Raw genomic sequence first — 23,755 nt, 5'->3', positions numbered from 1 at the left:
CTTCTCTTTAGCTTCTTCCTTCTCGTGAATATTTTCTCGTTTGATATTTTCTTTTCAAAAAATACTTTAGTCATAAAGATATTTGACAAAAATAAACTCACAAGCTAATGTGCCTTGATATGATACGTTAGATTGTAAAGTAGATATAACGTATGATATGAAATAATGCCAATTTGTTGGTTTATTTTTGTGAAATTTTTTTTGTAGCTGCAACACTTTTATTTCTTTTCTAATCAGTCCACTGTCATTGGTTCGGTCATGCAACACCTGAAACGGGTCTTGCAGACATTTGTTATTATCTCTATCTATGCGTTCTCGAGCATTTGGACAACGCCAATGAAGGGAGGATTGACATTAGGGTTGGCATCCCAGCATCTGGTCATTATCTCAATGAGAAAAGGTAGGTAATCATGGGGAACAATCAGATGAACACCCATTTTAATAACCGCAAATGCTGCCTGCACTGCCGTCATGTTCTAGAACGGAAGCATTCCTGTGATTAGTTCCCAGAGAACAATCCCGAAACTGTACACATCTACTTTTTGTGTGTAAGGCCTGTGCTGGATCATCTCCCTGCATTGCCAAATAAGAAAATATGCATTCAAGTTGCCCCAGAGTAAAAAGTTCAGTTTCAAATAGATAAAGAATTGGCAAGGGTGTCAGGTTTGGTGAGCAAGAAATGTCATACCAACCATCGATGCATAGCAATATATAGAGTTAAGGGGATGTTTGAATTCAAGACTTACATCAACTCATCTTAACTTATCTCATATTCATCATTATAAATATAATAAATAATTCAAAATTTTTAAATCTCAAAACAATTTTTTCAAATTCCTATACAAATATAATAAACAATTCAAATTTTTCAAATCTCAAAATAATAATAATATTAAAAATAATATTCTAAAAATATTTTATTCTATTATTCATAAATCATCTCAACTCATCTCTAAATCCAAACCACTCTAATCTTCTACAAATCTAAGGATTAAAAATTAAAACCAAAAAATACACGTGCAGATCACATGTAGTAGATATTGAATAAAATCTATACTCAGATCAAGATGAAGAGTAAGGTCTTGTTTGGATACATAAGCGTCTTTATCTTATCCCATCATTATAAATTTTCTAAATTTTCTCACATAATATAATAAACAATTTAATTTTTTCAAATTTTAAAATAATAATAATATTAAAAAATAATATTTTAACAATATATTATTCAATTTTTATCTAAAACTATCTTATCTCACTATTCTAAAGGAGCCTAAATCTACTCTCACCGATTGTTGGGTCCCAACAAAGGTTATTCCAGTGCCATTCAATATCTCTGTTTCATTGTGATTACCACATCGAACAAGTCACTAAACTCAATTCTACATCGCTCTATCTATTTACATAAAGAGAAAATTTATTTTTTTCGAGAATCTTCATTATCCCATCAAAGAGTAATAATATATACACAACATATTACATAATATATTACACAAAAATATTATAAAATAAATATATTTTTGTAAAATAATATTACTTTTATAAGATATTTTATAAAAATACCTCTCATTTAAAACATAATTGTTTAAAGTATTGTGAAAAATATTGTGTTTAAATCACTGTACTTCTTACAAAGTACAATACAAATGAAGCAATCCCTCTTTCAAAAAAAATTAAAAAAATTAAAAATTGAAGCAATCCCATTCAAATAGAACACCTAGAACCCATTAGGTTCAACAATTGCAAGCTTCGAATATAACAAATTGCGACGAATTATACCTCAATCGAGAGGGCTTGATCGTGCGATTCTCGCTGCAATAAAAGATCAGAAGGATATCGACCGCGATCAGGATGGAATCGAAGGGTAAAGAAAAAAAGAAACCCAAGTGAAGGGGCTTACTGACTCGATCTTTCTTCTTCTACGAATTGTTTTGGTCTTCGATGTCTCCTTGTTTTCTCTGAAGGACGAGTTTGGCTAATAAGGCATAAAATTTACTGTATTGGATTATGCAAATTGACTTTTTTTTTAAGAAAAATGACTTTTAGGTAGAGTAAATTAACTCCTTGAATCAAATTTGATGTTTATGGTAGCTAGACCAAAACTATAAAAATGACTTTTATAAGCTGCTCCTGTCTCTTTTTGTCACTTCGCACTTGAAGTGTTGTGTTGCTATCCCTCGTTAAACGTCTTACATTCAATTTATTTTACATTAAATTATTGTTCTGCTATTAATTAATTTTGTTCACCCATACTTAACAAAAAAAAAAAAAAATTTGAAGCTCATAAGATTTTGATACTCAAGTATAGTTTGTCTCTATCAATCATATGTTAATTATAATTTGATTATTAATTAACATGTGTGATATAATTGTAACATATGAAAAAAATAAATTAGAAAAAAATATTATTATTAAATTACTAATATTTTATTATTATTTTAACTAATAGATAGATAATCTAATATGAGATTAGGTTTTGAGTAGAATAGTTAAATATAAAATCATGTAATATTATGTAAATTATGACTTTATATTTACATAATCTAACGAAGATGCTCTAAGGGCTTGTTTAGAAATATATCTCATCCTAAAATTCTCATCACATCTCCTTTTTAAACATAATTCAAATACAAATATTTTCAAACTAATCATTATAATTTTTTTAAATTGATCATTACAACTTTTCTAAACTTTCAAATAAAAAATAAAAAATAATTCAACTTTTTAAAATCTCTTAACAAAAACAATATTATAAAACTATATTTTAGCAATATTTTAATTTTATAATACTTTTTATTCAACTTTTTTCTTTCATTTTCTAAAACTCAAAAAATATTCAACTTAAACTATCTCACTATTATTCACAAACTATCTTATTATCATTCATAAAATTTTCATTTCATGTCACTCTCCAAACGAGTCATAAGTTTGGGAGTGATTGTTCTTACACTCTCATATGTGTCTCATTGTATATCACATTTGTGCACGTGACTTTGAGGTATTATTCTCTCCGTCCTCTGTCTTTCCTTGATTCACTAATTTTTTTTAAAGAGTAAGTGGATAATTAAAAATTATTATTTTTATATAAATTTTATATTTATTTATTTTTAAATACATGATACTTACTTTCTCTTTTGAAATTGAGATACCTGCAGTTACTCAACGAAATGATGTATATAAAATAATGAGTAATGCTATATATAGTCGTGAAGTGTGTAAGTATTGTGTAATCGTTTTGAAAAAATAGAGTCTATTATTAAAACATTAGTTTTTTTTTTCATTTAGCTCTCATATTTATTTATTTTTTTCGAAGATATTATGCGGTATTTACATTCTTTACGACTGCAAATATCATTTCTTTAAAATAATTTATTGGCGTTACTAGACCACCTTTCTTAGAGGCCGACTGCCATTACTTTTATTTTTTCAATTTGTATTTTTTATTTTTTAAAGAGTAATGTCAAGTACAAATTTTAAATAGATAAGTTTCATACAAATTATTTGTAAAAAAATGAGTCTTATTAATAAAAAATAATTTTTTTAAGTGAGATCTATTTTTTTATAAAAATTTATATAAGATTTATCTATTTGAAACTAGTATAAATTATTTTTATTTTTTAAAACTTCAATTTTTTATTAGGTATGAATCTGTTTCACTCCATGAAAATACTAATGTGACAAAGAACCAATGAATGAGTCCGTACTGTTTTGTATAAGAAGCCAATAAGATCTCACATCGTTTGAATAAGAGATATTTAATATTTTATAATAATAATCAAATGGCTTTAATCGAAATCATAACTTAGGCGTAATTTGCCTTTTTTTTATAAGATGAAACAGAAAATTTATGAATATTAATGAAATTTAAATATAAAAATGAAATGAGATAATTTTAAATTTTTATAAAAATTTGATAAAAGAACGAGTCAAAATATTTTTAATGATGGGATCCCACCAATTATGAGTATATTTTACACAAACTAATATCACTAATTACAAGTTTAGAGTTTTCCTAAATCGATTGAAGAAAACATTGAATAAGAGGTTGAAAATCTGTTGAAAATCAGTGTCGAGTTTTCTCCCATTTCTGCATTGAGAAACCCTCACTTTTCTCTCTAAAACTCCGTAAACACCAGATCTGTTGAAAGGGGGTGGGAGCTTCGGCTCCTCGCCCCCCTGCCCTCTTCCTATTCTCTGTCCATTTAATTTTCGTGTGGTGTTTTTTTATTTTGTTTTGTGTTTTTTTAAGCCGAATAAGGGAGGATCGCCGTTTGAGTCTTTCCAGCCATCACATTTCTACACGCGCCCCACCGGTATGACGCCCAGCCGCCGATCTTCAAGACCTCCAAATCCGACGTCCATCAGAGTGGTGCGTAGCCTGCACGCGCGAGACGAAGTTCCGGACAGCGTTGACGCATGGCCTTCACGCGCCACCGAGGAGCCATTTCCCGACACCACGCTCGATTGCTGTGGAACCTCTGACTTCGGGTCTTCCAAGTCTGACCGTCGGCTTTCCTCCCAGCGTGAACTGTTTTTACACGAAACAATGCCGACCATTGTGTACTGTTCATCCGTTTTGTATTTTTTGTTCTATTTTTTTGTTTTGTTTTCTTTGTTGTTGTCTGTTTCAGTGTTTTGTAGTTGTTTTGTTTCTAGTATTGGTGTTGCTTTTGTTGACCTGAGTGAGGTTTGAATCTTTAGATCGGACGTAATCCGGGACAAGGCTTTCGAGAGTGGTGGGCGATGCTACGGCCGGTGGTTATACGGTCGGGCTGTTGTGGTCCGTATGTACCCTGGGTGCTCGTTCCGGCTCGAGATGACGATGCTTGTGATGGGCGTGACGTCTAGGGTCTCACCAGAACTTGTGGTTTTGTAATTGTTAATGTGGTTATTTGTAGTTGTTTGTTATTTTAGTTTTTAATAAAATATAAATAGGCTATAAGATTTTATGTCCTTAGTAGTGTCTCATACTCTTCTTCTCTGGGAGGATAGAGAGGGCTATTAAGTTTTGTTTTTACAGAGCGATTTCTCTATTACTAGAGTTTGATTAGAAGTTAAGACAATATCCGCTACAAATGTATTTGTGTGAGGGGAAGCCCCAGAGCTGTTGCGTTAGTTGGCTTATAGACTGGATTTCCTATGTATTGAAATTTCTTGTATTGATAAGTTACATTTGTATCTTCGATTTATTAATGAAATGAATATGTTTCGTTCAAAAAAAAAAAATCACTAGTTACAATGTATTAAAATCGAAAATTAAAATTTTTATATTTTTTCGAAAATATAAAAATGGGCCACGTGTTGCCTAGGTTTCAATTTTCTTTTCGGTCCTTTTTCCCCTTTTCCCCCATTCCCACCCCCACCCCCCCCCCCTTCTCCCAAACCCCGCGACCCAACCCCCAGACCCCTCCATGCAGCCCAGCGCCGCCGCTACTCTCCGTTGACGTCGACGTCGCCGCATCTCCAGGTATCTCTTTCTCTTTCTCTTTCTCTTTCTCTATCTCTATCTCTATCTCTATCTCTCTCTCTCTCCACTTTCGATCTTGTTGTGGATTTATTTTGTTTGGATTTTTCTGGGACTTACATTTTTTTTTTTTGAATGGACTGAGTTGGTTTGGTTTGGTTTGGATTTGTGAATTGTTTTGGATGGTTTTGGATTTTCTTGGATGGACTGAGTTGGGGGGGGGGGGCGGAGCGGGTTGGCGGTGAGGAACGGTGATGGCGGCGGGCCGGAAACATTGGGGGATGGACTGAGTTGTGGGGCTGACGGTGAGAGAAGAGTGCTTGTGGTGCGGGAGGTTTCTCTGTGCTTGTGTCAGTACATGGTCACTTCGATGAACAGTGTTGAGATGGTGAAAACCGAGTGGGCTGAGATGAGATGCATTTGAATTTGTGTTTGTATACCAAACCATCTGTCCATACCAAACACACCAAACACACCAAGCACTATTCATCATCGTCTCTGACTTTCTCACACAAGTCGTTCATTCGCTGAGCTTTCAGGAGTCGGGAACCCCCCAAAAAAAGGCCCTAACGTGAATGAATTGCGCGACTTTATACAGCTGAACCAACCTCATTTCTCCTCCCATGGTCTCCTTTCGCAGGCTTGTCTCCCTCTGTTCTTCCTCCATTAAAGTACATCTCTCGCTCTGGCCTCATATCTTGTGTGTTTTTGTGTGGCAGTCTTACAATTACCTTTTTCTGTCGCAGAGGACTGCATGCTCGGCTTCTGGAGTTGGAGAAGGTTCTCTCTTTCTCTGTCTCTCTCCGACCACATATAAATATAAGCATATCGTAAATTTTGAAAAAAAAAAAACGAATAAGTTTTAAATCGCATATATTCGTTTGTCTATGTTACAAATGGATAGGTGATCGCTCTTCGTTTGGTATTCGACTGGGGGTTTTAACGCAAACGATTATCAAGTTCACGCGCTTGTTTCGCTTCGTTCAAGTCTCATTGCTTCAATGAGACTCCTACAACACCACGATATGACTTTAACATGAAAAAGTATTCATTTCATTGTAGACACGCTTTTTATTTCTTCAACTAAGCCTGACTGGAGTTTTATAATAAAAACAATTAAGGGTTTGGAGGAAGCAATGTTCGAGGTTATAGTGCGATTGCTTCGTCCAGGCAAATTGAATTGAAGTCGAATGTTGAAGCTCAGTCGAATACCGCGGTAGTTGATGATGAAATTGCGAAGATCCAGCATGCCTTTGATGCTGCAAGACAGGGCTTTCACAAGATTCCTAAGGCGCTGAAGGCAATGCCCAAGATGAATCCGAAGGGTCTGTTATGCTTACTTTTGTTTCAGCTGAATTTGATTAGATCCAGGATCAATGTGGTATTGATCGCTACTGTCGTTTATTTTGGAACTAGGCATTTATGTAAATAAGAACTTACGGTTGGACAACATACAAGTTTATGGCTTCGACTATGATTACACTTTAGCACATTACTCTGCCGATTTGCAGAGTTTGATTTATGATCTTGCAAAGGAGCATATGGTTAACGAGGTTAGCTTTATTCTGTCAAGATGATGCAATTAGGGCTGGCTGTATATGCGACTGTTATTTTATTGCTTGTGTATTTTGATCCTTTCAGCTTAGGTATCCTGACATATGCATGGAATTTGAATATGACCCGACTTTTCCCATTAGAGGCCTATACTATGATAGACTAAAAGGGTGTCTTTTGAAGTTGGATTTCTTTGGGTCTATTGAGCCAGATGGGTGCTACTTTGGTCGTCACAAGGTATTTCTCATTTAATAATGATGAGACTCTTTTTTCATCTTTTTATAGTGACAAATGTACTTCACACATCTCCGTCTGACCTACCCATCTCTACTTCTTTGGTTAATAACTCCTATACTTGACATATTGTTCGAGCCTTTTTCCTGGCTCTATTTGACTAGATTGTTATTGCTGAGTTTGGTCAGTTAAAAGGCATAGATATATTTTGAATAGATAAACTTTTCTTACATATCTTTGTTTCAATATGAATATACAGCTCAGCAGGAAGGAAATAAAAGAGATATATGGGACACGGCACATTGGCCGTGATCAAGCCCGTGGGCTTGTGGGTTTGATGGATTTCTTCTGCTTTAGTGAGGTTAGTTGTATAAATTACATTATTTGGCTAGAGCCAGATGAGATGTGGTAGTTTCTGGCACATGTTGGGCTGGGAGACAGAAATGATAACTGTAGACAATGAACTTGTAACAGATTCATTCTATTCATGTTCATATTTTTCTTTCCTGCTGTGGACATGTATGAAACATGCCAATAAACATTGTACATCATATGTGAAGGTTTTGAGGAAGAAATTGTGCTCGCATGTGCGTACACAGAGAGAGAGAGAGAGAGAGAGAGATGAGATTACATTGATTGTTTAGATTTATTTTCGGCTGTGTTTGTGTCTTATCCATTTTTACATTCATGATACGTAGGTTATGCATATAACTCTATAAATGGGTTTCATTAGGAATTGGGAGGCAGTCCTTCATATTGATATTGATTAGTGAAGTGAACTCAGAAACTGGAGCATTTCGATTTGTTCAGTGCCCACAGAGAGAAAGAGATTAAATCTCTTGTTTAATTTTCTTTCCGGCCTTGCTTGTGTTGTATCCATCTTTGCGTTCATACTACATAGGTTATGCATGAACTCTTTTCAAAAGATACATTAGGAATTGGGAGACAGCCCTTCATATTGAGATATTGATTAGCGAAGTGAACTCTCAGAACCTGAAATATTTTGATTTGTTTAGTGCCCAAATTGATATACTATGATTGTAGAAAAAATTGTTTCTTTCGTTCATTTCTACTTCTTCATCCTATATATCGTCCATGTCCGTGTCAAAGACAGAAACTGGAATGGATTTCAGCTTTATCCATACATCCTATATATTTAAGATTTGTGTCTTTTTGTAGCAAACAGACACTTAAGTGGAAATTAATGTTATACCCACATATTTAGATTCTGTGAAACTTTCAGTGAACTGTATGATAATTAATTAATCAGGCCGTGATGTAGGTGGAGTAATTTTTCTCTTTCTTCTTTGTGGTTGATTTAGAGGAGTTATATTGGACATGTGTCCTGCCTACATATTGAATTACAGTGTATCTTTTGTTCTCTTTAAACCCCCTGAATGTATTGTTTTCACTGTGGCTTTGTAGGCCTGCCTTATTGCTGATATTGTGCAACATTTTGTTGATGCAAAGCTGGAATTTGATGCTTGCTACATCTATGAAGACGTAAATCGTGCAATTCAGCATGTTCACCATAGTGGCTTGGTTCACAGGGGAATTCTTGCTGATCCTCCTAGATACCTAGTTAAGAATGTAGGTCTAAACATTTTTACTTTTTAAATTTCATGTATTCTGATTTATGCACCGTGCTTATTTCATGATGATATTAGTGGTTTCATGATATAAGTTCAAACCCATCTGTCTGATATTTGTGATTTCATGATACAAGTAAAAGCCTAGCCATGTACCTAGTCTCAATCACATTTGATTTTTGTCTTCCTTTTCATTTTACTCATAAAAAAAAAGGATTTTTTGTCTTTCTGTTGAGACTTTGGACTTGTATTTATGTGGATAATTTAGGGGGAACTGCTACGGTTTCTCAGGATGCTAAGGAACAAGGGAAAGAAACTTTTCCTGCTGACAAATTCTCCATTTTACTTCGTGGATGGAGGAATGAGTTTTATGTTAGAGGTAATTCTCTCACAAGAATATAACATTATAATGTTTTTTGCATTAGAAAATCGAGGATTTTATGCTTGTTCAAGTGGGTTTACTGGATATGAAGAGCTTATTAAACTTTATAAATTTTCTACATTTTGCTGGTGAAAAATAAATAATGTCAACTTGGTCTTTAGTTTCAGCATTCAAACATGCATATACATAGTTATTTGCATTCTCATATAATGTTTCTGTTCTGAATTCTGTTATGAAGTTTTTTTTTCCTTGTTGTCTTTCAATAGATCATGTGCAAACTACTCAGATATTGCTAAAATAGTTATATCATTTATTAGTTGAAAGTTGGGTAAATGAGCTAAAAGTCAAATTTTACAGATGGCATTAAATAATTACCTTATCCACTGACAAATATGAGTTCAAAGGAAGGCGATTGATATTGTTTGAGAGGACAGGAAGTTAAAGCATAATCTGTGTTGTGCATGTGTTGGCTGTTTGTTTGTTTGTTTTTTTGGATGGCAAAACAACGTGTTGCCTATTTGTTCAAGTATAATTAGTGTTATTTTTATTTAATTAGGATTCTACGGGTTACAAAGACTCCTGGAGGGAAATTTTTGATGTCGTGATCGCTAAGGCCAACAAGCCAGAGTTCTACACCTCTGAGCATCCATTCCGGTTTGCATCTTCAATCTGCTAAACCATTTTTTAGTCTGTTTTTAGATTCTTGAGCATAAGTTATAAAATCTGTGCTTGTTGTCATTGTTTTTGCTTCTTTTTCTTCTTCTACTTGTTCCTTTTTTAAAACTTTTTTTAAAAAATATTAAAATTAATGCCTTGACATAAATCAACATGATTAATGAGGGCATTTGGATATCCCTTTCATTTTGAAAATAGCCACACATGGAGATTGGACAGTCACAATGAACCTTTATTGTTGAGGTTTCTGCTTTGCTGTTGTTCTGAAGAGAGCATGGTTGACAAACAAAAGAATAAAAAAGTGCCTTTTCCATAAAAAAACTGGAGTTTTGTACCTGACAAGTGTGAGGAGTTGATATGTCGTTTCTGCAAGAGTTTGAATTCGTTTACTCTTATGTTCTCATCTATGGTTTTTGTTTCCTGACTCAAGACATTGACATAGATATAAACAAACTGACTGGTTTTTCTTTTTCTTCTTTTTTATGATTTCTTAGGTTATCTGAACCATTTTCTTTTCCCATGTCTGCTATTAGTTACTTTCCTCTCATGTTCTCTCTGACTTGACTACCTCAGTGCTATTTTCAGCTTTCTAAGAAGGCACTGATTACCATTCTAATATTTTGTCTGGTGCCCATTCACTTTGTCCTTTGGATTTTCAATGTAGTTGTTATGACACAGAGAAGGACACTTTAGCTTTCACCAAGGTGGATTCTTTTCTCCCAAATAAAATATACTACCATGGATGCCTCAAATCTTTTCTCCAAATAACCAAGTGGAATGGCCCAGAGGTAAATGAACTATTATGATCTATATTTCATGCCAATCCACTTTTTTCTTTTTCTTTTTTCAATTCTCGTTGCTTGTTCAAAAAACTAAGTTGAAGAGCTTTAATTGCTTATGCAAATCTATGCTCTAGAAATTATTATGCTTTTATGTGAAACTGATTTGTCACTAAATCCCCCCCAACCTTTGCTTCTTTTTTTTTTTTTTCCCTTTGTTAGGTAATATATTTTGGGGATCATCTATTTAGTGACCTGAGAGGCCCCTCAAAGGCTGGTTGGCGCACTGCAGCCATCATCCATGAACTTGAAGTATGTTTTTTTGCTAGGTTTTCCAACTTGTTTCTGAATTGCTTGTGGCAGGCTTTTCCAGAAGTTCAATTTTATGTATAATCAAGGACATCAACATAATTTAGAAAATGTACAGACTTGATCTCTTAACATGGAAGTGTAAGGGGTTTGTTGAAACTGACTGGAATCTACAGGGTAGTGTTGTACCTAGCCCTTTATTTTAATCACGTCCTAAATATTCCATGCCTTGTTTTGTTTCATGCCTTAAGGACTCGGTCATAAAGGCCAGCTAATATTTCAAGAAGTTATTTTCCCCTTTAGTTTGTCTCTGAGTGAGGAGGTAGGTGGTCCATTATATGAATTCATCCCTCAATTTGATTACAAGTGTAAGATGTTCACTGATATGAGGTGCCTAGATGAGAAAAATGGAAACCAAAAAAAAAAAAAAAAACAAAAGGAGTGTCTTTCTTACACTGCTTGCATTTGGCATTTTGATTGTGGAAGATATTCTTTGACGAAGCTCCATTCAGAATTCAACAAATTTTGAAGGTGAATGAGATTGCATGAGTTAGGAAAAAAATACAGCAAATATAGATTGTTTATGAATCTGACTCCTGCAGTGACGTTGTAATACAAACTCTTAAATGCCAAAATATATAGGATTAGCCAATTCTGAATGCATTTTTGTGAGAGAAAAAGGAAAGCATTACTACCATGTTTGGGTAATGTCTATTGATTTTCAGAGTGGTCATTTGGAAATGCAACTATATATCCTATTGTACTGATGGAATATTGGTAGAACTGAGATCAGAACATGGGCAGCTTGTAGTTACCACCGGCTATCATGTTATTCTCCCTACTTGTAACATCCACCCCTCATCCATCCTCCTTCCTCTCTAAAGGGTGTGTTGCTAATTAATGCAGAGTGAAATACACACACAAAATGAGGATAGCTACCGTTTTGAACAGGTATTCTGCACTTTATTTCGTATTTCTTGAAATCTTTTTGGTAATCTTATCCTTTTGTTTTATCTTCACATTGTTGATAAGATGCGTAAGTGAATATAATTTGCCTGGTTGAATATTTGTTTTGCTGACCAGAGTTTCCTGTAGAGGGATAACAACTGTTGAGGTTTTCTGAGGCAAGATTCAGTGAAGACTTGTTATTAAGCCATATCTTCTTACCCCGACTCCAAAAAATAAATCAAAATTTTCATTGTACTTGTGAAAAGTATTCTATCATGTGGCTAAATTGGTAGAAACTATATATATATTACTTTTTATTAATTTTGCATGGATTATGGATAAATCATCTAAATAGTTTTTTGAGATTGGCCAATTTCAAAGCATCCGAGATAGTTTACAAAAATTGCAACTTGGGATAAGCTTATGGGGGGAAATTTAGTGATAGGAAAAAGTATCAACTGATCCAAATCGGTGAAGTTCAAGAATTTTTTTTAAGAAAAAAGGAGGCAAATTAAATGCAATAATTAAGTTGGGTTTTAGTAAATGTTATTAATGGAATGAAAGAAGTTTTGAAGATCAAGTGCGGTCAATGGATGAGCTTAGAAATTCCTTTTTCAATACTTTACTCCATTGATTAATTGTAATTGATTTTCATGGCATGACTTTTCGTGAATTCCTTCTATCATTAATCTAGCACGCTTAGGCATTGCTCTTGTATATGTCCCGTTTACTTAGGCTCTTGCCTATTCTTATGGTCAATAAAATCTTGTTTACCGATAAAAAATTAATGACAATGATTTACCTTGGTTCTCTATGAGTAGGCCCAGAATGTTTACTTTGTTCGGCCTTGTATTTGGATTATATCAGTAAGTAGACAATTAAATCTCATGATGCCACCAACCAAAATTGGTTGACATGGATGCCATGAGAGGATTTAATTTGCTTTATAGCTCAGTCAAATATTCCAACAAGTAACTGTCAGATGGGTATTTTAAATAACATGACATTTAGCCTACATTCTAACAAGCAAATTAAATGAATTGATGAGTAGGCTAATTTCACTTACGAGCAACATGATTTGCAATAATTTGACTAGAACATAACGAATTATATAATTTTCTTTTCTGGAGTGATCCGTTGTTGGACATCTATCCTTTTTTTTTTTTTTGGTTTTGGCATTTTTTTTTCTAGTGATACCACTGCTTTAGTATAAAACTAACATTTTGTTAACAAGGACTGTTGGACCCCTTGATCTGCCCCCACTATTTTGGCAGGGCAACCCACAGGCCACCTTGTATGGTTGTTTTTTTTTATTTTATAAGTAAGAAGCAATTGTATTGATAAAGATAGGCATAGCCCAAGTACACCGGAGGTATACATAAATAAAATCATAGAAACTGTTACAAGAAAGTCATGGAAGCTGAGACCATTTAACTCTAAAACAATGGCCCACATAAATAAAATCTTCCAAAAAAATACCTTGTTTGGTTGTTGACACGCCACTTGGAGAATTTGGAGTGCTTTTGCCAGATTTGGCTCACTTCATGCTGTCAACTAGTTTGTTTCTCATAGGAGTTTGTGGGCTTTGGTTTTTAGCTTGCCAACTAGTGAATCAATGGAAATTATTGATATTATATGGTTGTTGATTAGGTTGGTGTAACTTTGATATAGCGTTTTCTTTTAAATTGGTTAAATGAATTCTCTTGCTCTTGGTTGATGATGAGCTGTAGCACCTTTTTTTCCTCTGCTTTTCAAAGCTTTAATATATTATGCTTAATTTTGTGCCTTCGCTATGGACAGGCAAAATTTCACATCATACAGGAACTGCTGGGTAAATTGCATTCAACTTTAGGTACCAGTCAGAGAAATGCAAAGTACGAGTCACTTATGGAGGAGCTTAATGAAGAACGGCAGAAGGCATGCAGCATGATGAAGAGAATGTTCAATAGATCTTTTGGAGCTACATTCCTCACTAACACGGGTCAAGAATCGGCTTTTGCCTATCACATTCATCAATATGCAGATGTGTACACCAGCAAGCCAGAGAACTTCTTATTCTATCCTCCTGAAGCATGGCTTCATGTACCCTTTGATATCAAGATCATGCCGCATCATGTGAAGGTATGTCTCGACATTTTTTTATACAAGTTATATTTTAATCATTATAAAACTGAAGTACATTACGTATTCATGTTTTATGCTTCATGTTGTTGGTTGCCTTTAGTTAGAATGAGTAGATCTGGTTCCTATCAGCAGCCTTTGTAGTCAATTATTCATGGGGATTAATCGACCCAAAATAACCATGGGAGATCATCTTATCAAGTTTGTAGAATAATGGATGGGTAGTCTTTATTTACATTGTTTGAGCTCCTTATTCTCACTATTATAGTGCATAGTTATGCTTGAATCATTCACAGGGTTGTTGCATTTTAAGCTTCTTTAGTAAGCATCTGATGATTTGTGAGTTCACTAAAGCCCAAGTTTCCAACTTATTGACATGGATCAATCATATCCTACAGTCAGCAAATGCATGCCCACGTTTATGTATATCAATTCTAGATATAGGGCTCTGTAATCTGTGATTTTTAACGTGGGGTTTACGGATTGGACCTTCAGTGGCTCTATTGTCTTGTTAGAGAATGTGATCTGGCCGCACTATTTATTATACAAACTTGAAGTTCCAGTTTCAGGTAATCCAAGAGACGTAACTAGCGGGTGGTGTTAAATATGCCAAAGGATGCTTTAGATTATACTTCCGTCCTCTCCTTACCTGGCATATCTGTTATTGGTCCATGTGCTGGGTTTTAGTTATGTTTTCCATGGAGCGTCATATCTGGACTCTGGAGATTGTAGTAGTTGTTACGATGGTCAATGTCATGTTTCCTCCTGCATTCTGTCAATGCTTCTCTTACACGTTCCTTATTCCAGGTTCCATCAACCTTGTTCAAAAATCAATAGTATTCCTCAAGACAAATGTGGATGGGCTGGTTCACTGATACTTGGGATAGTGTTTGTCACCAGACATGGCAGATGATGGTTGTTCATTCATTGAGGATTTGCCAGTAGTAAAAAGGGAGATTGCCGGCATGTTAATTTTTCCATGATTTGTATGGGATCCGAAGGGTACCAAAAATAGGCATGTGAATTTTGTATCACATTCATGTCTTCTAGTGTTTCAATCATTTTAGTCGTCACAAACAATATTACTTGTGTACCAACATTAGTATTTTTTGGGGGGGAAAGAGACAAATGAATTTTCCATATTAGCGTCATGGCCAGTTTTATGAGCTGCTGGTTCTTCTCGATGTGGCAATAGGTTTATAACGAACTGATCTCTCTCACCTGAGCTCACGTTGCCGATAAGTAAATGAGCAAGCTGAAGAATGGGTTAAGCTACATTGCCCAAACCATGAGATATAGCTGATCGCTATGACTTTTTTACCAAAAGAAACAGTTGACGATGGCTTGACTGGTCATATGTGGGCTCCATTTCAAAGGTCATCTCATTGTACCATGAATTGCTAGTGGTTGAGCAGAGTGCGGACACCGACTAAGCAGGTAAATACATTGAATGAAAAAGAAATTTCTACAGCTAATATGGAGTCTTTTGAGTTGCAAACGAATTGTTAAATTGGCAACTTAGTTAGAAAGCACGTTTGTTGCGGTCAATATCAACCTAATTTGCTCCCCTTAATCCGGGTTACATGTACACTTTAGTCTTTATTCCCTCACAAATGTGAAGGGAAACGTAATGCTTGCTGTTTGGTAAGTGACCTGTTGAGAGTCATGGTAAGGGCGGAATGTCTTTTTAAATTCATCAAATGCTAGACTCTATGCAAATTTAAAAGCATTTGAGCACATTAAGATTAATAATATTTCACATAAAAGCTGCACAAATCACGTTGTCACATTCATGTCTTTCGATCAATTCATGGCATACATCATACGAAATTACATCATCTCTCAAATTAACATGCACAACAAAAAATTCAACTATTGGCCAGATAATTGAAGCATTAAACTCAAAGATGTATACTTAAAAGGAATGATAAAATTGTGATCATATAGAAATACGATTGGGATTGTCATGGAGAGGCTACATCATAGCCTTAGCAATAGAAATTAGTTCATAATAGAATCAAAACAAACCATAATAAGTCTAGAATTCAAAATGAAAATTATACAAAAAGAAGATGAAAGAGTTAAGAAAGAAATTGTATATAGATCGAGAATCTCAATTGTTGACAAGCTCCAATTCGACAGATTTTCGACCTCCCATTTGATGCTCCGTGTCCTCTCTGAAGATGTTTATTTTCGGCAAAGGCTTTAACACGAAAGTTTTAGGGTTTTCTCCTGGATTTTCGAGATTGCCCTTATTGGAGTTGTCTAGCAAAAGTTATACTCCAAATATTGAAGGGTATTTCAGGAATTCAGCAATTTTTTTACTTTTGACTTGATGTGTAGTTTCCTCCTTCTAGATGTTCATTTTCGGCCAAGGCTTTAACACGAAAGTTCTAGAGTTTTCTCCTCGCTTTCCGTAGACACCAAGACTGCTCTTATTAGAGTTCTCTAGCCAAAGTTATGCTCAAAATACGGAAGGGTATTTCAGGAATTTCAAGAAATGAATGTTTCCTATTCCATGACTCCTTCGATTTATTTATTCCTAAAAAAAAAAAAAAAGATACATAAAAAAAATCTAATAAATAATAAACACAAACTAGCATAAAATTAAGAGTAAAAATATGACAAAACTTGTATAGAAATCAAGCACATCAATACCTATACAATACATTTCACAATATATTTTACAATACGTGTTTTAAAGTGAGGGTATTTTTGTAAAATAATATTACTTTTGTAAAATATTTTACTAAAATACTCTTCATTTTAAAACATATTTATGTAATGTATTGTGAAAAGTGATGTGTGTTTATCATTTTTTTTTAGGGAAAGCTTATATGAGCTTCTGCTAATAGGTTTTCCTTTGTTCCAGTTACTTGAAGATTCAAACTCAATGCCAGTCACCTTATATCCTCTCTCTCTCTCTCTCTCTCTCCACTTTTTTTTTTTAATTTTTATAAAGTTGTCATTTATCCTAATACATTGTTGATAAATTACAGTTGTGGCATGCCCTAGCAAAAACACTCAGAGCTAGGGGTGTACAGATTTCAGTCCAGACCGGAGAAACAGACTGGATTAAAACCTATATCGGTTGGTTTCGGTCCCACTCATTGTGTACCGAAAAAATCTGGTCCAGTCTCGAGGTCTATAAATTTTGGACAAGACCGGACCGGACTCGATCAAACTATATATATATATATATATTTAAAATAGTTTTAATAATTTAATATATTATTTTTATATAGTAATTGTATAAGTTGATGATGTAATTTTTATATAGTTTATTATCATTGAACATATAAAATATTAAATAATATATGCTATCAATTAATAATATCTATCATAAATTATGTGATAATTTCTGCCATTAATCATTATATGTAAATACTAAATAGACAATAGTAATGAATCAATGATTCATGAAGAAATATTAGTTTTATAATTATTTTTTATTGTATTTGGATATTCATATGAAAAAATATACATTGTGTGAAAAATACAGTACTAATAATCAGGCCAGCCAAGTGCCAACCATCATTGATCTCATAAAAATATTTATTTCTTATAATTACCAATTCATGCAATTTTTCTTGAAAAAGCAATATAATACATAATCAATGACTTGTATATATACAAAGAATATCACAGCACAACAAATAATTATATATATAAAACCACAAACACAGATTTTCAATTTCTGTGTGCATGCATCATTAAAACTTAAAAGACTTTTGGTTGGAATAAATCTTACATGTTTTTTGGTAAATGAATGATACTATATTAAAATAGTAAATACATTATACATCATAGATTCATACATACTCTACTATTTACACTTAATTAATGACTTAAAGTAATTAGATACTTTTTTTAAGATAACTAAGTCACAAACAAGCATTAGTAATATATGTTATCAATTGATCATATATGATATATTGTCATGAAACTAAAGAGAGATAATGAAATGTACAAGATAAAATTAGCTCTTTAGGAGCTCAATATTACTCACTGCTAAATTTTATTTTCTTCGCATAGACTCCTAATACACATTCATACTTATGAACACTAGGGTTAGTGCTTCGCTCGAGCGGTGTGTCGAGCGCCTATCGAGCGAACCTCGAGGGTTGATATTTGCTCAAGCTCCAGATCGAGCGTAAGACGAGCTCACAGGTTGATCTTAGCTCGAGTACTATATCGAGCAGAAGTCGAGCAAACTCACGAATTAATCTTCGCTGGAGCTCCAAATCAAGCGGAAGTCGAGTGAACTCATGGGTTGCTATGGACACTTGTTGAGTTGCGTGAAACGATGCGGTTTCACACAACTTAGAATTTTTTTTAAATTACCCATGTTGAAACGACGTCGTTTCAACCCAGGTTCTCTCATGTATCACCCATTCCCCCTCAATTCTCTCTCACTCTCTCATTCTCCCTCCCAAGTCACTCTCTCAAACGGCGAAGAAAGTTAAGAAATCCTAGAACTCCCAGCACCACCACTGCAGCTTCCAGCCGCTCCATCGCACGCTGCCATTATTCTAAGGTACATAATCACTCTTACGTATTTTTTGCCATGTTCTTGCCTGTTTTGCTTCTGGTGATGTAATTTTTTATGGGTAGATGGGGTTTTTGCATTTAGCACGATTTTGTGATTTGATCTTTGTAATTTTTTATGTTTACATAATTACATGTGTTTGATTATAGTTTATGACGAAGTCTATGGATACTTGTTTGTTACTAATATGTTAATTGTTAAGTTGGTAATCTGATTATTTGTTACTAGCTTAGTGATTTCAGATTTATCATTTGAATGGCATAAATGCTCAAGTATAGAAAAAATTCATATTTGGACTAGTTAAGTTAGCTTGTTATGTTAATTTCCGTTTGATTATTGTTCTAGATGGACCCTACAAAAGAAACGATTCCGAGAGACTCCACCATCGATGATTTTAATGAGTCAACACAAGGGTTAAGTGGCATGCTTCCACTCCTACCCAAACCCAATGTAAGTACTAAAACGAGTGGTAGTGGACCTAGTGGTGGTAGAGCTAGATCAATGGTTTTGGATCACTTTACAAAAATACCAAAAAGTGATCCCACTAAACCTAGGGCCGCATGTAATTAGGTGCTTTGTAGGCATGTGATACGAAGATCAACGGTACAAAGTCCATGAAGTACCACATTGAGAAACCGTGTAAGAAATATCTGTTTAATAAGATGGACAAGTCTCAAACTACTTTAGGTTAGAAGGCGAAGAATGGAGGAAGTGATAGTAGGGGACTTGTTTCCATATCATTGGGTGTTGAGGCTTGCAAACAAGTCTTAGCGGAGATGTTGATTCTTGATAAGTTGTCATTTAAGTTCGTTGAATGGGAGGATTTCAAAAGATTTATACTCGTTGTTTGTCCTGAGTGGGTAAGGATTTCATCTCGTGTCACGATTGCGAAAGATTCTTTTAATGTGTATTTAAGGGAAAAAAGTAAGCTGAAAACTACTCTTCAATGGTAACGAGTTTCTCTTACAACGGATATATGGACATCCGTGTAAAACCTCAATTATATGTGTATCACTACACACTTTATTAATGATGATTTGGAATCTACACAAAATGATTATTTCTTTTTCCTTGGTTGAAAATTACAAGGTTGATACACTTGGTAAGACCATAGAGATGTGCTTGCATGATTGGGGGCGACCGAAAATACTTGCAATCACTATTGATAATGAAAGTTCCAATAACAGAGCAATATCTTATCTGAAAAAGAAAACCAAGCATAGGAGGGACACTGTCTTGGGACATCAACTCTTGCACGTTCGGTGTTGTGCCCACATATTGAATTTAATTGTCCGTGAGTGGTTGAAAGAGTATGATGACTCTATTGCAAGGGTGAAAAGTGTTGTGAAATACGTGAAATCCTCCCCTCAAAGATACAGTACATTTAAGTCGTGTGTACAATTAGAAGACATTACATGCAAAGGTCATGTTTGCATGGATGTGTAAACTAGGTGGAACTCCACCTATCTTATGTTGGTGAGGGCGGAAAAATTTAGAAAAGCTTTCGAACGGTTAGCGAAAGAAGATTCAAACTTTCTTGCTAGTATTGGAAATTATGATGATGATGATGATGACAATGATGATTCCTAGATGAGGAGAATGTTAAATAAGTTAGGGCCTCCCAAGAATGATCACTGGGAGAAGGTACAGTTGTTGTGAGATTTTTTTTCAAGTTTTTTATGATGTAACTTTACATTTCTTGGGGGTGAATATATAACTTGCAACTCGTTTTTTACGGAGTTAGTTAGAACACTCCCAATGGCTCTTGTAAAATGCAGCTTTTTTGTATAATATAAAGAAAATTGGTCACAAGTAGCTTTCAATGGGTTTTGTATTTTCATCTTTATTTTACATTTTACAACAGTAATCCTCTACATGTAGAGAATACTATTCACACCTCTAAAATATTTTTAATTATTTTATCTCTCCTTTGATCTTTTTTCCTCGCTGCTTTTGTTTACTTGTATTCTCTCTCATTTCAGCCCCTATCTTCCTTGAAGTAAAGCTGTTCATCGTCAATTCCATCACCGAAAGCACTTCAAGCTCTTCTTTAAGAGGTGCTTCCACATCATTAAATGAAAACCCTGGTTTCCACTATGAACATAAAAACATCGTTTAGTTTAAGTAGCCTTTATCTTGAGGGGCTAGGAAGAGAATTTGAGTAAATTACGTGTGTTTCCAGTCAAATACTCAAGGACAAGAACAAAGACTTCTCCATTGTAGGTGAACACGCCAATAAAACAAGAAAAAGTAAGAATTTGTAGATTGCTCAAACTTTAATAAATCGTTGTTGGGTAACTTTAAAAAATTATAAAAAATATCTCAGAATTAAAAACTTATTTTTCATCATACTTTCAGCCACCAAATAGTTGTTTGGTGTTATAAGGTTCACAAAGGGAGATCAGAGAAGATTATAGGTGGAAGCTTGAGATGCGGCAGAGGCAAGATGCCATGTGAAAGAAAGAGACAAACGCAAAGTGAAGAGAAATAGGGCTTGTAATGCATTAGTAGTGGCTGGAAAACGACGTAGCTTAATATTCAATAAACGGTGTAGTTTTGGGTTTATGCTTTAACAATTAAATGGTGTAGTTTTGTATATAGATAGATATTACAAATATCATAAGATATGAAGATATTGCAAATTTAATGGTAGTTAGAGAAAATATTTGAAATGAATAAAAAATATTAAAAAAAATATTTAAATGATATAGAAAAAAATAGATAAGTTGATGTACGATCTATTGTAAAAGTCAATATGTAAAATAGAAAAAGTGAATTTTGGTAATGTATTTTGAAGGATAGGATAAATGAATCATTGTGAGTGCTCTTACAATTCAAAATGTGATTGACATGGAGTGTGAAGAAGAAAGTCCGGTAGTGGGATTAATGGCAGCGAATATGAGGAAAACAATTTGATAAATATTGGGGTAACATTGAAAATATGAATTTGTTGTTGTATGTTGGGTTTGTTCTTGACTTTCAATACAAGATAAGATATCTTAAATTTTCGTTAGAATCAATGTATGTCCATTAGCCAACAAAAGCGGTTGATTTGAGTTGGAATATAAAAGATGCTTTAACCCTCATGTATGATGCATATGTTGAAAATGAAGAAGGGAACAGTTTTGGTCAACAGCAGCAGCGCAGAAGTCCCCTACGTGAAGATGTAAGTGCTATAGTTAGCAGACTTGAGGATAGGAAGGCACATATATTGACCCTATTTAAGCAACGATTATAGTTGGAAAATTCTTTGGAAAACAAGTAAGAAGTTGATAGATACTTAGCCGAAAATTGTAAGGAACAAATGCAAGTTTTGACATTCTAAATTAGTGGAAGCTTAATTCAGTTAGATATCGGGTACTTTCAAAAGTTGCACGCAATGTACTTACAATATTAGTATCTACAATGGCCTCTAAATCTGCATTTAGCACGGTGGGTAGTGTACTTGATCTTTTCCGAAGTAGTTTATCTCCAATGATAGTTAAGGGTCTCATTTGTGCACATAATTGGTTTCGTTCTTCTTCTACTCCAATTAGCCTTAGGATTTTAATGGATGAGGTTGAAGATTTTGAGAAGCAACTGGATATGGGTATATAACAATTACAAATTTACTTCATTTGATATCTTTTATTATTTATATGTTATGTAAATTTATATAATTTATTTTATTTTATCTTTTATGTATAGAACTTGTTGGAGAGGTTGAAAATTCCATAGAGGCGCCAAATACAATGCCAACACTCAATGCAGATGAATAAGGCGAGACATATATATACTTTAATACTACTATACTAGCTATTTTTGTTATTAAACTAAGACATTTAATATTTGTTTACTATGTTTTTGCAGTAAAGTTGTGAAGACTTTGAGTTTTGGACTAAAGACTTGGAGTTCAAGTTTTTTTTTTATTACCATTCAGTCATTTATAATTTGTAATTTCGACTTAGATACATGGATTGTAATTTGTAAATTTTATTATATATTTTCTTTACTTTTTTTGGTTTTGAAACTTTTTTTTTCTTTCATTTGGAGGTTGAATGATTAGGGATTTTTAGTTTTATTAGTATTTTTTTTTCCTTTTTCTATTTTTTTCTTTTATTTATATTTTGGATGTTATTGCTTATTGGCATTTTGCATCTTCTTCTAGTTTTTTTTTTTGTTCAATTTTTTGTATGGTAATAATAATTTAGGTTGAAAATAGTCTCAAAATCAGGACTTAGGCCAAAACTTTACTAGTAAAGTCAGTTTGGCCAAAATTGGAAAAGTGACTCAATGGGGTAAGGGTCAGACTGAATGGACCAGACTAGACTGACTGGCAATGGTCCAATCTGGTCCGTATGCCATTTCGATCAGGTCCAAGGTGGGAAAATCATTGACCCGGTCTACAAAATTCCCTTGGAACCGACCGAATCGAACCGAATTCACCACTACTCAGAGCAGGCTGCTTGGGCTCTGCCATGGATCGCATGCTCAACACAGTTACCATAAATGCAGGACTGATTCTTGGACCTCAAGTCACTCAACAAAATCTCGGGTCTACAATGTCAATCTTCAAGGTAATGATGTATGTTCCAACATTTTTTCAGTTGCACGAAAATAACAAACTTGGATAAGGTTATATGAGAACAAGTAACAAATTTTCAAACAGGAGCAGCTCAGAGTTCTGGCATTCGTTGACGTGAAGTTTCTTGTCAACATTCATATTCGAGCTTTTGAGGATCGTTCCACATGCGGTCGGTATTTCTGCTTCAGTGGGATAGCTAACTCGAAGATTGAAGCCATTAAACTCACCCAAAGCTTAAGCCCTTTAATATCCTTGCCACCTAGGTGAATCATTTACAGGTTCTTGTGGTGTATGTAGTTGGGAGCTAATGAGTGATTAGCTGATTTTAGTGCCTATTTTTTCTTTTTCTTTTTTATCATTTTCCTTGTGTGCGTGTGTGTACAGGTATGAATGCCAAGGACGTGATGTTTATGCTGAGAGTTTGAGGACCAAGAAGTTAAACAAGCTAATTGAGGGCACCACCACCTGCTAGTAAGACCAGGATTATTTGTAGCCATCAGCAAATGGAAAAGGCGGGCTTTTTTCCATTTATTTTTCTTTTTTTCTTGTCATCAGTGGATTGTAGATAATTATTGTGACTCCGTTGGGAA

The 23,755-nt window shown here is 34.2% G+C and overlaps 2 protein-coding genes and 1 long non-coding RNA gene across 5 annotated transcripts; 2 read left to right on the top strand and 1 right to left on the bottom strand.

Annotated features, from left to right (window-relative positions):
* Positions 1-213: 213 nt before the first annotated feature.
* On the bottom strand, positions 214-1,985 carry LOC109000714. The gene is made up of 3 exons (XR_001997761.2): positions 1,898-1,985; positions 1,777-1,809; positions 214-573 (listed from the first exon to the last, which is right to left on the bottom strand). It is a non-coding gene; the product is annotated as an uncharacterized LOC109000714 (long non-coding RNA).
* A 3,696-nt stretch (positions 1,986-5,681) lies between these two features.
* LOC109000717 (5'-nucleotidase domain-containing protein DDB_G0275467) lies at positions 5,682-15,259 on the top strand. 3 transcript variants are annotated; one of them, XM_035695668.1, is made up of 15 exons: positions 5,682-5,891; positions 6,001-6,132; positions 6,208-6,241; positions 6,583-6,786; positions 6,878-7,014; positions 7,103-7,252; positions 7,509-7,610; positions 8,675-8,839; positions 9,107-9,217; positions 9,777-9,874; positions 10,560-10,683; positions 10,897-10,986; positions 11,890-11,934; positions 13,732-14,052; positions 14,860-15,259. In XM_035695668.1, the coding sequence occupies exons 2-15, from the start codon at positions 6,085-6,087 to the stop codon at positions 14,887-14,889; spliced, it is 1,659 nt and encodes a 552-aa protein (XP_035551561.1). In that variant the 5' UTR covers positions 5,682-5,891; positions 6,001-6,084; the 3' UTR covers positions 14,890-15,259. The 3 variants fall into 3 exon arrangements, with proteins under 3 accessions (XP_035551561.1, XP_018833231.1, XP_035551562.1); XM_018977686.2 differs by adding an exon at positions 6,366-6,505 and having other exon boundaries at positions 5,682-6,132; XM_035695669.1 differs by lacking the exon at positions 10,897-10,986.
* A 7,799-nt stretch (positions 15,260-23,058) lies between these two features.
* Positions 23,059-23,675, top strand: LOC109000713. The gene is made up of 3 exons (XM_035683067.1): positions 23,059-23,169; positions 23,253-23,428; positions 23,550-23,675. Exons 1-3 carry the CDS (start codon positions 23,059-23,061, stop codon positions 23,635-23,637), a joined length of 375 nt encoding a protein of 124 aa, XP_035538960.1. The 3' UTR covers positions 23,638-23,675.
* Positions 23,676-23,755: the final 80 nt, after the last annotated feature.

This window comes from Juglans regia, chromosome 11 (assembly GCF_001411555.2).
Source record: "Juglans regia cultivar Chandler chromosome 11, Walnut 2.0, whole genome shotgun sequence".
NCBI classification, from domain to species: Eukaryota; Viridiplantae; Streptophyta; class Magnoliopsida; order Fagales; family Juglandaceae; genus Juglans; species Juglans regia.
The sequence above is the reverse complement of the archived record's forward strand: the minus strand, read 5'-3'. Positions and strand labels throughout refer to the sequence as shown.